The following is a 14,773-nucleotide window of genomic DNA, read 5'->3' on the forward strand; positions in this document are numbered from 1 at the left end:
ATTTCAAGCCAGTTTTCTTAGGGGGTGTGGTACTTCCTCGGTGTGAGCTGGCCTAATTCGTGCCGAAGCGTGCTCGACTTCCACATATAACATGCGTAATTAAAGGACAAACTTCCATATATCCAAAACTTTAATATTTATAATATTAGTATGATGACGATTGAACATTATAAAGGTTTATTTGTTAAATATGGATATTAATGAATGTTTACTTTACTTTTTATTATAAAGTTTAAAAAAGTAATAAATATTAATGAATTAATTATAAATAAGAGAGAGTTTCAAGAGAGTTCCAAGACTTCTCAAAAAACTGTCTTGGTTTGATAAGACACAAAAGGCTGATCACCGACTTGGCCTTAAAGAAAATTGATCAGTGGAACTGATGTACATATCATAATCTGACCATAGGGAACAAGGACCTTCACAATGCACATTCAGAGTATCTAATTTTGGTCAAGTAATACACAAATAAAAAATGTAAGAAGAAATAGATGTATGTAAGTTTAAGAAGGGAATATAAATCAAAACCAATTGAAAATGCCTTAAAATAATGTTATTATGCCAAATAATGTTATTATTAAATTCAATGACCATAATAGTGAAAAATCTTGTATCATGTGTTTATTTCGTCCAAGATACTTTGGGAATATCAAAGTGTTCAGTCAGACTGTCCAAATGTTGATTGAATTTCTCAACTCTCTGTTTGTGGGTCATCTCTGCTTTTTGCTGTATTCTTTGTCTTTGCTGAAATAAACAGAACATGCTTTTTATTTTCTTAAATGAATATAAAATTTAAGATTGATTGGTATTATGTGTTCTCTAACAGTGAAGCAGAAATAAACAAATTTAATGTAATAATAACATTTTACATAATTTTATAAGGCAGGTGTTTAATGTTTTAATTTAAAAATGATAACTAACTATCATTAGATTTTTTTTATTAGACAACTTACAGAAATATGCCACAATATGTTTTTTTTTATATGTTATTAACTTCCAATCCATAGCTCTCACCTTAATACCTAGCACAGGTCTATGCTATATGAATTAGTTATATTGCCTTTCCTACCACAAAAATCTCATAGTTTTAGTGTTAGAAGTTATGCAGAAGAACCTATGTAACTCACCATCTTTTCTTGCATTTTCTTAAATGCTAATTCAGCTTTAGTTCGTTTTTCTTCTTCTCGTTGCTTCACTTGTTCTTGGACTTCATTGTTATTAATTTGCTGTTTTATAACCTTTTCTGTGTCTTTATTTGCCTTCTTCTTCTTTTTCTTTTTGATTCCAGAATTATCTTTAATTTTTAATTGTGCTCTATTGACACATGAGTATTCGTCTTCCTCCACCATTGTAAATTGTAATAGTTTGATGGAAAGTTAATAAGCGACTGCAATATTTTTGTAACTTTTACCCTTGTGTAATATCTACGTATAAACAACAAATAATTATTAATTTGTGTATTTATAATCGCAATATTATGCGTCACTCTACCCTTCACTCTTCAGTGTCAACGAAAAATTGACACCGTGAGCCGTCGTTGTCAAATGTCAGGTGTCAATTGTCAGAATTTCAAATATTGTCTATGGAAACTGTATTCCATGGCCTTAGAATATTACGCCCATGTGCAAAGTTGATTCAAGAACCAATTTAAAGTTTGTTCATAGATACATGATTTAATTTTGGAATTTAAAAATAAATTCACGCTACAAAAGGAGTTTTACGGCGAAGATATAAAGTAAATTTGACAGGTCGGCAAATCAGAATATATACTATATAGTATTTATAAACAGCATATATTAGTACCACGATCGATCGTTGATCTCGTAGTAAATGTTTAAAAATGTCGAGGTTGTCACAATTCGATAGGATTAATAATATAGTAGATAATTTAATAATTGTCGTAGATATAAATTATAGATATTTTAAACTCCTTTATAGTTATGGTTTCATTCTATAATAATAGGTATACCTACACAAACAATTTAATTCAACAAAAAAATATAATGATTACGTACAAAAAAATTTAAATCTGTAATTATTATTAAACAGTAGAAAAATGGGTAAGTATAATAATTGTTACCGTTTTGCAGAACATATATGTATATTGGAGGTGTTTTTACTAGATCTAGACTATTTTAGACCATCGCAATATTGTTTTAATCTTATTTGTTTTATAATAATAAGTGTAAAAGACAAATGTGTTAACAATATACACATTTTTAATTTTTAGTTATTAGCATTTAAATGATTTATTATCTAAATATCTATGTATTATGATGATTCAAAAGTGTTTTATAATAAATAAAATACTCTATGTTATATGTTGAAGGGAAAAAGAAATCCATTACAAATTTCAGTTCACATTAATTGCTTCAGTAACTTAATTCATATTTAAGGGTGTCAGGTTGACTGGCAGCAAATATCATAAATAAATATGCGATTGTTCGGGACAAAAGAGCGGGAATGAATAGCGTTTCTTGGCGTTATCGCGTAAGCGCACGCGCTACGCCCGCCGCTAACGCGTACGTCTCCGAGATTAGTTGATTTGCCGCCACGTGGCGCCACGTGCGCTCTGACTACCCGCCAAATAAGATTAACGGATTTGCACACTACAGATTGCACACGAATGGGCAGGAAGTGTAAAGTGAAACGGCGGTAATGAGATCAATTGATGGAATGTTTAGAGTATATTTTAATCATAGAATGTACATAACATAAATGAAGACATTGAGAATAATAAGAAATAGGTTTTGTACCTTCAATTGTTATATTCAGACTTGCGATTAATTGTAGAGCTAATAAAATGAATAAATTAAATACAAGTTGGATATTTTAAAAAATAATGACGGAAATATGGGGATTTATGGACAAGTGCTGTAGAACTTAGAAGCCAAAATTTTAAGTTGAAAACAAATTTACAAACAAAATCGTTATGACGATATCTTCTGGTCAATAAAATTTCTGAAATCAAAAAATGTAAAGTTATTTAATAAAAGTTATCATAAAATTTGGGTTAAAGTTTTACCAGTATAATCTCAATGGTTTATCGAGAGATAAGGGTTGCAGGTCGTAATAGGATCAGATTTAGACACGTGTGTTGCTTAGTGATAAGAAGCCCTCAGTGAATTTATGTTCTTGGGGTTTTATACGATATATTTTTGTGGCCAATAAGACTTTAGGTTTATTCTTTTTACAATAGCATGTAAAGATATACGAAGGAATCTAAGTAAAATATAGTGCAGAATTAAATTTTATTGATAATTTTATAACAAACTAGCTGCGCCCTGCGGTTTCACCCGCGTAAGTCCGTATCCCGTAGGAATATCGGAATAAAATGTTGGCTATATGTTATTCCAGTTGTCCAGCTGTCTACGTACCAAATTTCATTGCAATTGGTTCAGTAGTTTTTGCGTGAAAGAGCAACAAACACACACACATCCTTACAAATTTTCACGTTTATATTATTAAGTAGGATGATAAATATCTAAATTAAAAATGATCTACTTACCTACTACAAATTATGAAATTCAATTATTAGATATATAATTTCTATTTTGTAAAAATGAATTATGATGTAAAATTATTGAGAATATAAATTTTAACAAGCATCCTTAAAATATATCAATATAAAAACATAGTTCAAACGCCAACTCCTAGTTATAATATGATTTCAAATGAAACGTAGTTAAGTTTACTTCGCTTGGTTTGAGTTGGAAGGCTAAATTATGATTAAGATATCCTTCAAAGCCTTTTCAACAATTAGTTTTCCGACGTAAAAACTTTTAACCTTAATATATGTTGACAGACTCTTTTAATAATTAGAAGTATATTACAGTATTATTTTCGACGTCCATTTGAATCTCATTTACACATTGTTCGTAGTTAGAAATAAGGTTCTTCCTTGCCACAAGGCTGATAAGGACCATATTATCTGTATTTTTAACGTATCGTCTATATATTATACTGAATACATAATCTAATTAGTTATTTCCGAGACAAGGAAAGGCTGCTAAAATAAAATTATTTCATGTTGCCACAGATAACATAATACTTTATTAGATGCTACCTAATTTACTAGACCTAAAATGGCTTTTATATTTAACTAGAAAGTTACTTACACAATCGCTACTTGAGTCTGTTTACACCAGTGTCGTGCGAAAGGAGCCGGCTTAGCACGTCGCATTAGTCAAATAAATCCATATAAATCGACTCTTCAGAACAATGCGTGGCTTCTAATAGACATTAATACAACATTAGTTGTAAGGGCGACGGCACACGACAGCGCCGCCTTGTTTGCTAACTGCCCTAATCCACTATTTGTAGTTTGTGTTAGATATGATTTTGGAAATCATGGGAGCGAATGAGACCGTTTTATAAATTTTGTGTGATTCATATTGCTCGTTAGAAATGTTATATTTTTACAACGGCTCTGTCACTGTAAGTGACATTAAGTTAAATTTATATCTAAAAAGGTACATTGGATTAAAAATTTTAAACATTGCATTTATCAATTTATCGAAAATACTCTTTTCTTTAAAGAAAAAGAATATTATTCCATGCGATTAATTTGTAATATTTCACCTTAACGTGTTTTCAATATATCTCGATTTAAATAAACAATAAGCAATCTTTAAAAGTAAGATTTCTTATTCTACTACATTATATACTATACCTCTACTTCTAAACAGAGACGGTCCTTGTTACACAATAATACAAGCCCACCCTATATTATAGCCGAATGCCGCTTAACTTCTGAGAGGAAATCCTTTTCCCACGAGCTTTATTCAAACATATGTAAAGCGTATGATGGATGACGCCAACGCCGCCCTTACCCGGGGGTTAGCCGTTTAAATCACAATCACGCGACCCCAAATTTTTTCTCTGGTCACCGATACAACACGGCGAATTTATAATGTAATGGATACTTCGCTAATTCTATGAAAGAGTTCAAATGGCACACGTCACGTTGATTGCGCTTTTTATTGTTATAGGGTGTTGATTTTAAAATTTGTAAGCTATTGTTGATATGGAATGGACGAGAGAACTAGAATGTCTGACTGTTTTCCATATGGAGGTAACTAAGAATTGATTTTAAGAAAGGCAAAGCGTCATTCTTGAAATTTAATAGCCGATGTCTTGGTTCCTAACTTATAAAATGATTTTAGTTAAAAGTTATATCAGTTTTAGTTGTTTTTGCAAAAAATTTACACTTGTCTCAAGGATATAGGGACGTAAATATTAAGCATTTACAATACTGTTTACATTGTCAATCTTTATTCCATTATACAATAACATTTAATACCTACGTATCAAACGTTTTGTGAAAAGAACGCATGTGGTGGAAGCTTGATTCAATTCGTGACAGCATGCATCGTTCTAAATTTTAGTAGTGATAACAGTACTAGTTTATAAGTAATCTGTATGCTTAATTTCTTCGAAATCCGTCCAGAAGATTATCAAAGCTATCTCATTTAAAATAAGTACCTACATAAGATTTTAAAATAATCAATGTGATATAACAACTCAGCATCGAAACTCTGCATTGATCTTGTACGGGGCGGAGGCCGGAGACTTCAAAGTTTTCCCATTACGCAGTTCGCAGACATTAGCGGCCCGCTTAGGTTCATTAAAATTTGTCATCTTGTCGTACGTATACGAGCAACTTCCAAATGGATGTAGGAACTTGTCTAAGTGAAACTCGGCTGACGTGAAAACTTTCCCGCGTTTTTTGACTGCCACTTTTTTTCGACGCCATCAATTTCTCAGCCCGTCAAGAAGATTTTTCGCACTCGTACCAAATGCGGAAAAAGAGTAATTTAAGTTTTCTAGAAGAGTCGTTGCGTAGGAATTATGATCTTTGTTTTCAAACTTTGATTGATTTATGGAGTTCACTCAGCTTTCGAAAGAGGGTTGGAGTTCCTTTGAATAATATCAATTTAACATGATAAATTAAACATTTGGTGCTTATACAAAAACAGAATATTCGGTTATTGCCTAAAAGTTTTTTGTATGTTCATTTTTTGATAAATCTCTGTGCATATGATTCAAAATACTAAATAAGTATCGAACGTCAGAAACAATAATATAAAAAGATTACATTGGGTTCTTTTCATATCTGTTCTTGATTCAAAAATAAACGCAAAATATTTCCAATAATACCAATAAAAATTTGTTCTTTAAAGCACACTAAAGTTCACAGATTAACTTATTAAGACAAAGACTTAAATTAAAATCTCCCAATTACCTCCCCAAGTGCTATTAAACGGGTGCAATCACTTTTTCGCGACCGCCCCAGCATCAGTTCATTGTTGGCCTGTAGGGGGTTAAATGAGCTGATACGGAGGGTGTCAGAGACGATAGTTTAGTTTTAAATAACAGATGTAATTGTGTTCGAATGGCTTAACGCGGGTGCTGAATAAATTATTTATTAGCCTGTGTTATAAGAGCAAGAGCGTTAATAGATATGTCTAGGTCCTGGGTTGTATACAGACAATAGTATGGTGTCTAGTGAAAGTAGAAGTACTAATGTATATCGGAGCGCGCTTTAAATAGTCTTTCGAATGCACTTAAGTTAGTTTCTATACAAATTATTTGATTTTTGAGCAATATAAAAACCAACTTATAAACTCGCCAGTGTTATCCAGCATATCAAGTAAATTCTACAATTTTGAGTTTACTAATAATAATGCACTAACTTTTTTATTAGTGAATTCAGAAGTTCAATATAACAAACATCATACGATAAGCGATACCTCTAGCATTCGCAAGCAGCCTTACGGATGTGTTACTGATTCTCTAGTGGTAATTAATAATGTTATTAATATTATTTATACCAAAAATATATTTTAATCACCCAAACAGATATATCTTTAGAATAAAATGTTATGATTTAATAGGATGCGGTGTAATCAAGGGTGGTAATGTAACTCGATACCAGTAATGTCAGTAAATCAGATTTCGGCTTGGAGTGACTTATCTCACTCAAATTTAGGGGATCCTATGAGTTTGTTCCACATGGGGCTTGATTAAACTGGACCAAGGGATTTGTTTTTGTATGATGTTAAAACAAATGGAATCTAACGGACTATAGTAACAGAGATGCGTACTATACAAACATATTCAAATAAAATATTACAAGGAAACAATGGTTTATACAGACAAAAAAAAATTTTGTTGTTTATTTCTTGATGTTGATAAGTATATAATTATTCTCGAATAACTAACTTTATAGCATAAGAACGTCAAACAGGTACCCCTTATTAATAGTTATTGTTATTTAGCCTATATTGCCGTTATGTTAATTATAATAGTAATATTTAAAAATTAATAGTAACAACGTTACTATTAATTTTTAAAATATTACTGAAAGTCCTACAGACCCTGCAACCCTCATACAGTAGCAATTACAGCTGCTTATTTTTAGATTGGATCTAAGAGGAGCCTACCTTCAAAAAATAATTCTTATCACGTGTATTTAATTTAATATAACATTGATACTAGTAAAGTGACATTCCAAGCGGGTTTAATTATTTTAATCAAATTTAATGATTACAAATAAGCGAGTTAATTAGCCAGATTATAAATATAATATAAGAAGGTTAATAATTACATAATCTTTGAGTTTATTTCGATGTATTTTTTTGATTGGAATTTTATGTTGCAGAGATACAAAATTATATAAAAAATTGCAGTAGTTAATAAAACATTATTATAAAGGAAACAATTAGAAAGTAAGTATGTGGGTTATAGTTCCTTATGTCAAAATTGCTCAAAAATATATAAATAGAATTTATATTAAAATCATATGATTTGTTTAATATGACTGTTCATTTCCTTTCGTCCGATTTTGCCAAAAAAGGGAGTTTCTTTATTCGTGGCTAAAAATATACATTATCTTGTGTACGATTCATAGATTTTGGAAACAAGATAAATACTAATGCAATCAAATGAAGTTAGTTCAATTTTAAACAAAAAAAAAGTACCTTTATTATGATTAAGAATTCTTAACGATCTACTCAGGAAGCATGCTATACATCGCCCTATAGTATTTAAATGACTACAATCACTGTTACACAAACAAACAGTTGGTTAATATTAACACCAAATTGCCGCCTAAACAAGTGTTGACAAGGAATACAGTTGTCCTTTCCCTTTATCCTCAATTGTACTTTATTGTCACACCATGTGCGCGCTGTGGTTTTGTTTGCGCAATATACTTGGTGATTTGGGCAGTTACGACCATAAAAATTGTTTAATATATGTCCATAGGGAATTGATGTCGCGTTAGTTACTGCTGACATTTTATTAGAACGAAAATGTTATACGCGTAATACTATTTACTAACAAATACTTCGTAGCTTAGACATCAGGAAAATGACTTGTGAATCCATACGACCTAAAAAAAGACAAGGGTTAAAAATAAGGCAAAATGGTAGCTATATATATATAATGTTTATTTTCATATCTTTTAATGAGACAGAAAATAACAATAATTTTCTGTTTGAAACTAAGAGTTTAAAATAGTAGGTAATATTCCTATTATTTTAAAGAAAAGAATTAATATATCCTCAATTTCGCATCCCGTTTTATAATAAACTACTACTTTGATCTAGATGTCTACAGATATAGTTACAAACATCTATGTTTTTCCAAGTTCAACAGCTACTCGGCAAAAGTAACAACTTTAATAAATTTATTTCCCAATACACGAACTGCATTACCATGTAAAATTTCCCAAATTCTTATTCCGTTTGTTTCCATATTTTCGGAGTTCACTGATGTCCATGGCAACACTGAACATTAATTATATTCCCACTACAGGAACGGCTAAAGCACACCCTTATTTGACACACTATACTATTGTAATTAGAGGGGTAGCAACCGGGAGCCGGAGATGAAGGCGCGATACAATATCCGGTGAGACGCCATATCCGCCGCGCACGAATCATGTGTGCCTCATGATAACCGGATTGCGAAATCGTTTGAGGACTTGAAGATCGAAAGTATTAATTATACGAGAAATCAGTTATAATTCTTTTTGTCATGTTTTGAGTGATGGCTATGTTTCTTTTTCATTGATTTTCTGTTTATTGATTTGTGTTTCATTTATATTTTTAGGTACGGTCGGTTTGTAAAACATTATATGAAGGTAATTAATGACGTCACAAATCATGTTTAAATTAATTGAAAACTTTGGTAAAACTTTGTTGCACAATAACTACGCAACGCGGTTTAACCCACGTCGTTCATGATGATAATGTAGAGCCTATAACTTAAACAAATGGACTATTCAACACAATTTTTTCAATTCAAACGAGTATACCTAATATTACCGCATACCAACAAACAGACTCTTAATATAGATTAAAGTATTATGTTATCTGTAGTATTGGCAAAGATAATACATATTGAAAAGCATAAATTATTATACATGTATTTATTTCAACCTTTCTCCAATGCAATGATTTATACAGTAGCGATTTGCAGCTCTGAAAACTCTAAACCGCCACAAAATAAAGATACAAATCACAGCAAAAACTGATTTTCCAAACTACCGAGCGAGCACCCTTCAGCTTCATCTAGTTTATTGTAAGTATACAAATGGGAGTGCCTTTTGTGCGCCGATGATGTCGATAAAGCATACCATAGCTAGTCATCATCTCTCAAGAGGTCCGTTACCTCGGTCACTTCAGGCTTTTGTTCGGAAACAGGACTCGACGATTGACCGTTTAAGCGATTCTTGCTGAAAAGTGGTTAAGGATTCCACTTGGATTGCGTTGTGTTGAGCGCTTGGCTGTGTTACGTGATTATTGTTTCATCTGACGTTCATAATTGGGATATCTTAAGCAATTCATGAAAATTGCTAATACATTTTATAACTTCATAAGTATTTATGAGCATTAAGAAATTTATATTCTACGTCATTAGTGAACATAAAGAATAATATACCCAAAGAAAAATATCCGTACCTTTCTTAATGCGCCTATCTGTACGCTATATTTTTATTTTGAAACACTGCTTTTATTAATTAAATTCTAAAAAAGGTTAAATACTCTAGTTAATATAGAGTGGAGTGCATTTGGTTTGTTTACTAAAACATCGAGATTATATCGATGGTTATTGAATTGACATTCGAATTGCAATCACGCACATAGGTGGAATAGTAATGATAATTATTATCAGGCTTGTTGCGATAATACAGATTTAGATAGCGCTCGCCACCGAGATAACCTCTTACATAGCTCAGAGCATATAACGCGCCACCCCAATGTACCGTCAACAAATAAAGACCGTCTTAAGCACGATAAATTTTGTGAAGAAATATTGTTTACGAGCCAAAACAAGTCATAATAATTTAAAGGAATATATTTTTAACAAGGTAAAGGATTGTAAATGTAATATTAAATAATTATCAGGCTATTTAAGGTAGCTTACTAGAATTTAGTTAATGTCTTTTTATAAAATATTCAAGAAGATTCTTCTTGCTCTATTTCTCTCTCTAATCACTTTTCAACGTCACAAAGTGAGTTACCTTACTCCTCTGAAACGGGTGGACCGATTCAAATGAAATTTTGTGTGCATATCGGGTAGGTCTGAGAATCAGCCAACATGTATTTTTTATAAACCTAAATGATAAGAATAAGGCAGAACAGTGCCGGATCAGCTAGTATTATATTTATATTTCTTGATATAAAATATAAAGTGAAGCAGTGTATTCAGCAAAATAAAATAGTCATTATTCATACCGTAGTTTCTACCGTTGCCCGTATATAAATTGAAATTTATTCAAATCAGCATTCATTATTGTAACATACATTTATTGTTAGTGAACCAGAATGGTGAGATGGTTGCAAAATGACAATAGTAATTCTCATATCATTTTACGATTGCGTCATTAAATTTTATTTTTTATTAAGTATGTTAACCTTTATATGTGTAGTTATCAATACATAGATACAATCATACAACCTATCTATTTAATTGATTGACGCCATTATATCAATCAAATATATACTAATATTATAATTTTATAAAGTTGAAGCGTTTGTTTATTTGTTTGAACGCACTAATCTCAGAATTTTCTGGTCCGAATTTAAGAATTCTTTCAGTGTTAGATAGTCCATTTATTGAGGAAGGCTATAGGCCATATTTACAGTTTATAATAATTACAATGAAAAAAGTATAGTTTCAATTTTAATTAGAAATAGTTTGTTTATATTTAATTATATTTCAACTCCAGATTCATAACATAACCTTTTTAATTGTTGATAAAGCTTTTTCTATAAAACTCTGATTATGACTATCCCCATACAATTTTATTTCTTATAAGTTTATTCTCTAATATCTCACTGCTTATTAGTTTTTATAGCAACGAAAATTAAAATATTGTAATTAATTTGGTTTTGGATTGTTTATATGAAAATATTTTTTCAAGAGTGTGTTCAATGTGTGTAGTCTTATAAGATTTTCATGCAGCATGGTGCAAATCATGTGTGGTCAGCAGCAATCGTCAAATCGAAATCCTCTTGGAAGAGGCTGTTTAGTGTTTAAGATTTAAGATTTCTTTTTGCAGTCTGTACTTGGCGGATTTCAGAAAGGATCCAAGGAGGGTGGCAAGGCCTCGAGGATGCGCCCAGGGCGGGAGGCGAGGGCCGTGACGTCACGTCCTATCTCGGCGGCCATCTTGGATTATCTCGTCGCACCTGCGGGGTGCGGGTGGATATCGACCGAATGCCTAGAGTATTTTTCATGAAAAATCTAAACAGTATCTTCGACTAATGGGCGGTGTTAAATTGTCGTTGTTATCTAATTTCTTTAAGCCGTTTATAAAGAGTAGATATAATTTATTTAGTAGATTAATATGTTAGTAAATTATTTAAAATGATACTCGCATGTTTAGTTGTTACAAACGTATTTACCTACGCGAAAATCTAGATTTTAAGTAAATGCATATTATGATTCTTTAGCTTGAGTTAATTATTTTAGCCTTTTATCTCAAAAGCAGGTCCAAGATCACCCTAATTACACGCCATTGAAAGCTCAAGAATGAATCACAACATTGGCGATATGTCATTTAAATATTAATTTAATCTGGCCAACAACGTTATCTGTCTGCGACAGTTCGGCTGATGCTATCTCGCCCCATCCCCTAGAGCGCTAGGCTTTGAAAACTTCAAACGATGATCGTGGTACACAAAGACCGCATTACATTTTTACCCACTCCAGTTTATAAAGACGCCCGCTAAGAAGGCGGAGTAATTATTCTAAGAGTTCCGTTTCTGGCTATTTTTAGATCGACTTGTTTTAGTTCGTACACAAAGGCTCCGTTACGACGGTCTGCAGTACTTAACGCTTTTTACAATTAAATATAAGTACGAAATATAATTTGAGCAATATTTTTGGTTGGAATGAAGAAAATTTTCCATGCGAAAGATTGTTTAAGATTAAGACTATTTCAAATTCAAATGAGTGTGTTGTATGAAAACAGGCGTATTGAAAACGTGAATAAAGTACCTACAAATAAGTTTGAAGAGGCGACTAAATGCACAAACCCTATAGTGTAGTAGGAAACAACGGGGAAAGTATGAAGTGGTAATCGACGTTAATTGTGGACCACCGCGACGCAAACACTTAGCTAAAACAATGTAATGTAATCATTAAGAGCGCGTGTCGCAACAGCTGCGTGTGCGCACCTAGCGGTAGAGGGCGATGTTGTTCCGGATATAATGGAGTGAGGGTAAACTAGGGCACGTGCTTGCACCCGGTGGGCAGACCTCCATGATAGATATACAGCACTTGACAAAGGATTACTGGCCAATGTGGAGATACAGGAAGGAAACGTAGTTTAGCCCGATGAGTGCCGCGTATTCTCTATTAATTGCGAAAGTAATTGTAGCTCTTTACTTCTTTACTCTTTTACGCCTAAACAACTGAACAGATTTTGATTATTTTTGGTGCAGAGATATAAAAATATTGAGAAAACAGAAGTAGTGCCTACTATTTGTCAAAGAAACTGAAATTATTATTAAACCGTATTTTTTTTTGTTACTTTATAACTTTTTGCCAAATTTAATGATTCTTATTTTATTTGAAAGCTCTAGTTCTGACATTTCAAAAACAATTATTATTTGATACAACTTTAAAACTAATGACTTTTTATGACATGACTAAATGTTGGTTATTATATTTTTCTCATAATCTATAGATTATTTTAAAGAGTTCTGCACGAAATATATAAGAATACGTGTTTTATTTTAAAACAAAATAACATCGCTGCAAAAGTGTTACTATGAAAACTAGCCAACATATGAACATAAGTACATCCACTGTATTTCGTAAATACGAGATACATTGCACAGATACTGAAATAAAAACATATGACGTTAGGATATATTTGGTACTTTTATCTATTTGTTAAAGAAGTTAGTCGCCTATTTAAATTTCATACACAACTTGAAAATAATCTTTTGACGATGTAATGTCACACAAGTGAGAACTATATTTGAATAACAATAAAGAAAACAGTATTATTTTATCATGTTAATGGAGATATTGTGGTACTTGTGAAAATACTCATATAAGATTCATGTCGACCAACAGTACTGGCAAATATAACAATTAAATCCGTCTCAAAATAATGTAGTTTATTTGATTAATCAATTTCGACTAATCAAATTCAAGTTTTTGTGACGGCATTGTGTCCAAAAGAGGGATTTTTCCGTTATTCTTAAATAGTAGGACATTTATCATAATTGATTTTAACGCTACGAGCCAATTATCTAAGAAAATATTACAAAAATCGGAAAAACATTCCTATAGGGAGTAGACTTATTGCGTGGGCCAGCTTGTTATAAATAAAATTAAGCAAATAAATGTTCATTTACACGCTACCAAAGATGTGTTATGATAGAGGCGATCATTTCGTTCGGGTGCAGTGGCTGAACACGTACCACACATTTGTTGTGCGCCACACGTGGTCGTTGGTACCTTTATGTCATTTATTAGCTCCTAGTACTTTATTCGAGTAAAACATGACAATGTTTTAGACTTAGGTATCGATCATTTTTGTAAAAAAGATATCGGAGCGGGATATAACTAACATATTAATATCTGTTAAAGTATTTGGAATGCGTGAAGACGTAAATATTTCCAGTTTTTGATTTATAAAGAGAATCTAAGTGGACTGCATTAACGAGATTTCCATTTAGAATTTTTTCTTACTTGAAAATAGTAAGAAAAAATTCTAAATTAAACTAGAGCAATACTACACACAATTTTACACTATTATTACTTTCATATCTTATGTGCACATCACAATATAATATTTAAGTACACTTTAATAACTTAGTTACAGATACATAAACTATTATGGAATAATAACTCCAAAATTCCTTTTAATTTTTTTTTCTTTCATATAATAAACTAGATTAAAAATAATTGAGGAACGCGTGAAGTTTATTTTTCTTTTTACTCTTAATATTTGAAGAGTAAAAAGAAAAATTTTTCTCTTAACCAATATGTTGAATTAAAACAAAAATAAATTCAATTAGAACGGCTGAGCAAGAAATAAATTTTCCCTGAATTATACATACTTTGTTTTAAAAACGGAGAACCTCTGAAGACGAGACGCGTCACATTTGAATAGTTGTGGTTTTCAATAGACATAAAGAATAAACACCTGTTTGAATTAAAGGCGTGTCATCCCTACTATCCCTACTAATCCCTACTAATATTATAAATGCGAAAGTAACTCTGTCTGTCTGTCTGTCTGTTA

General features: G+C 31.6%; 1 protein-coding gene across 1 annotated transcript; it reads right to left on the reverse strand.

The window, feature by feature from the left end:
* Positions 1 to 562: 562 nt before the first annotated feature.
* LOC119831126 (protein FAM32A-like) lies at positions 563 to 1,531 on the reverse strand. Its single transcript, XM_038354384.1, has 2 exons — positions 1,128 to 1,531; positions 563 to 744 (listed from the first exon to the last, which is right to left on the reverse strand). Exons 1-2 carry the CDS (start codon positions 1,347 to 1,349, stop codon positions 622 to 624), a joined length of 345 nt encoding a protein of 114 aa, XP_038210312.1. The 5' UTR covers positions 1,350 to 1,531; the 3' UTR covers positions 563 to 621.
* Positions 1,532 to 14,773: the final 13,242 nt, after the last annotated feature.

Source organism: Zerene cesonia, chromosome 13 (genome assembly GCF_012273895.1).
Source record: "Zerene cesonia ecotype Mississippi chromosome 13, Zerene_cesonia_1.1, whole genome shotgun sequence".
Lineage (NCBI taxonomy): Eukaryota > Metazoa > Arthropoda > Insecta > Lepidoptera > Pieridae > Zerene > Zerene cesonia.

Coding starts and splice junctions, on each gene's coding strand:
- LOC119831126 (XM_038354384.1), bottom strand. CDS start 1,349: ATGGTGGAGGAAGACGAATACTCATGTGTCAATAGAGCACAATTAAAA. Junction 745..1,127: donor AGAAAATGCAAGAAAAGATG/GTGAGTTACATA, acceptor TGTTTATTTCAG/CAAAGACAAAGAATACAGCA.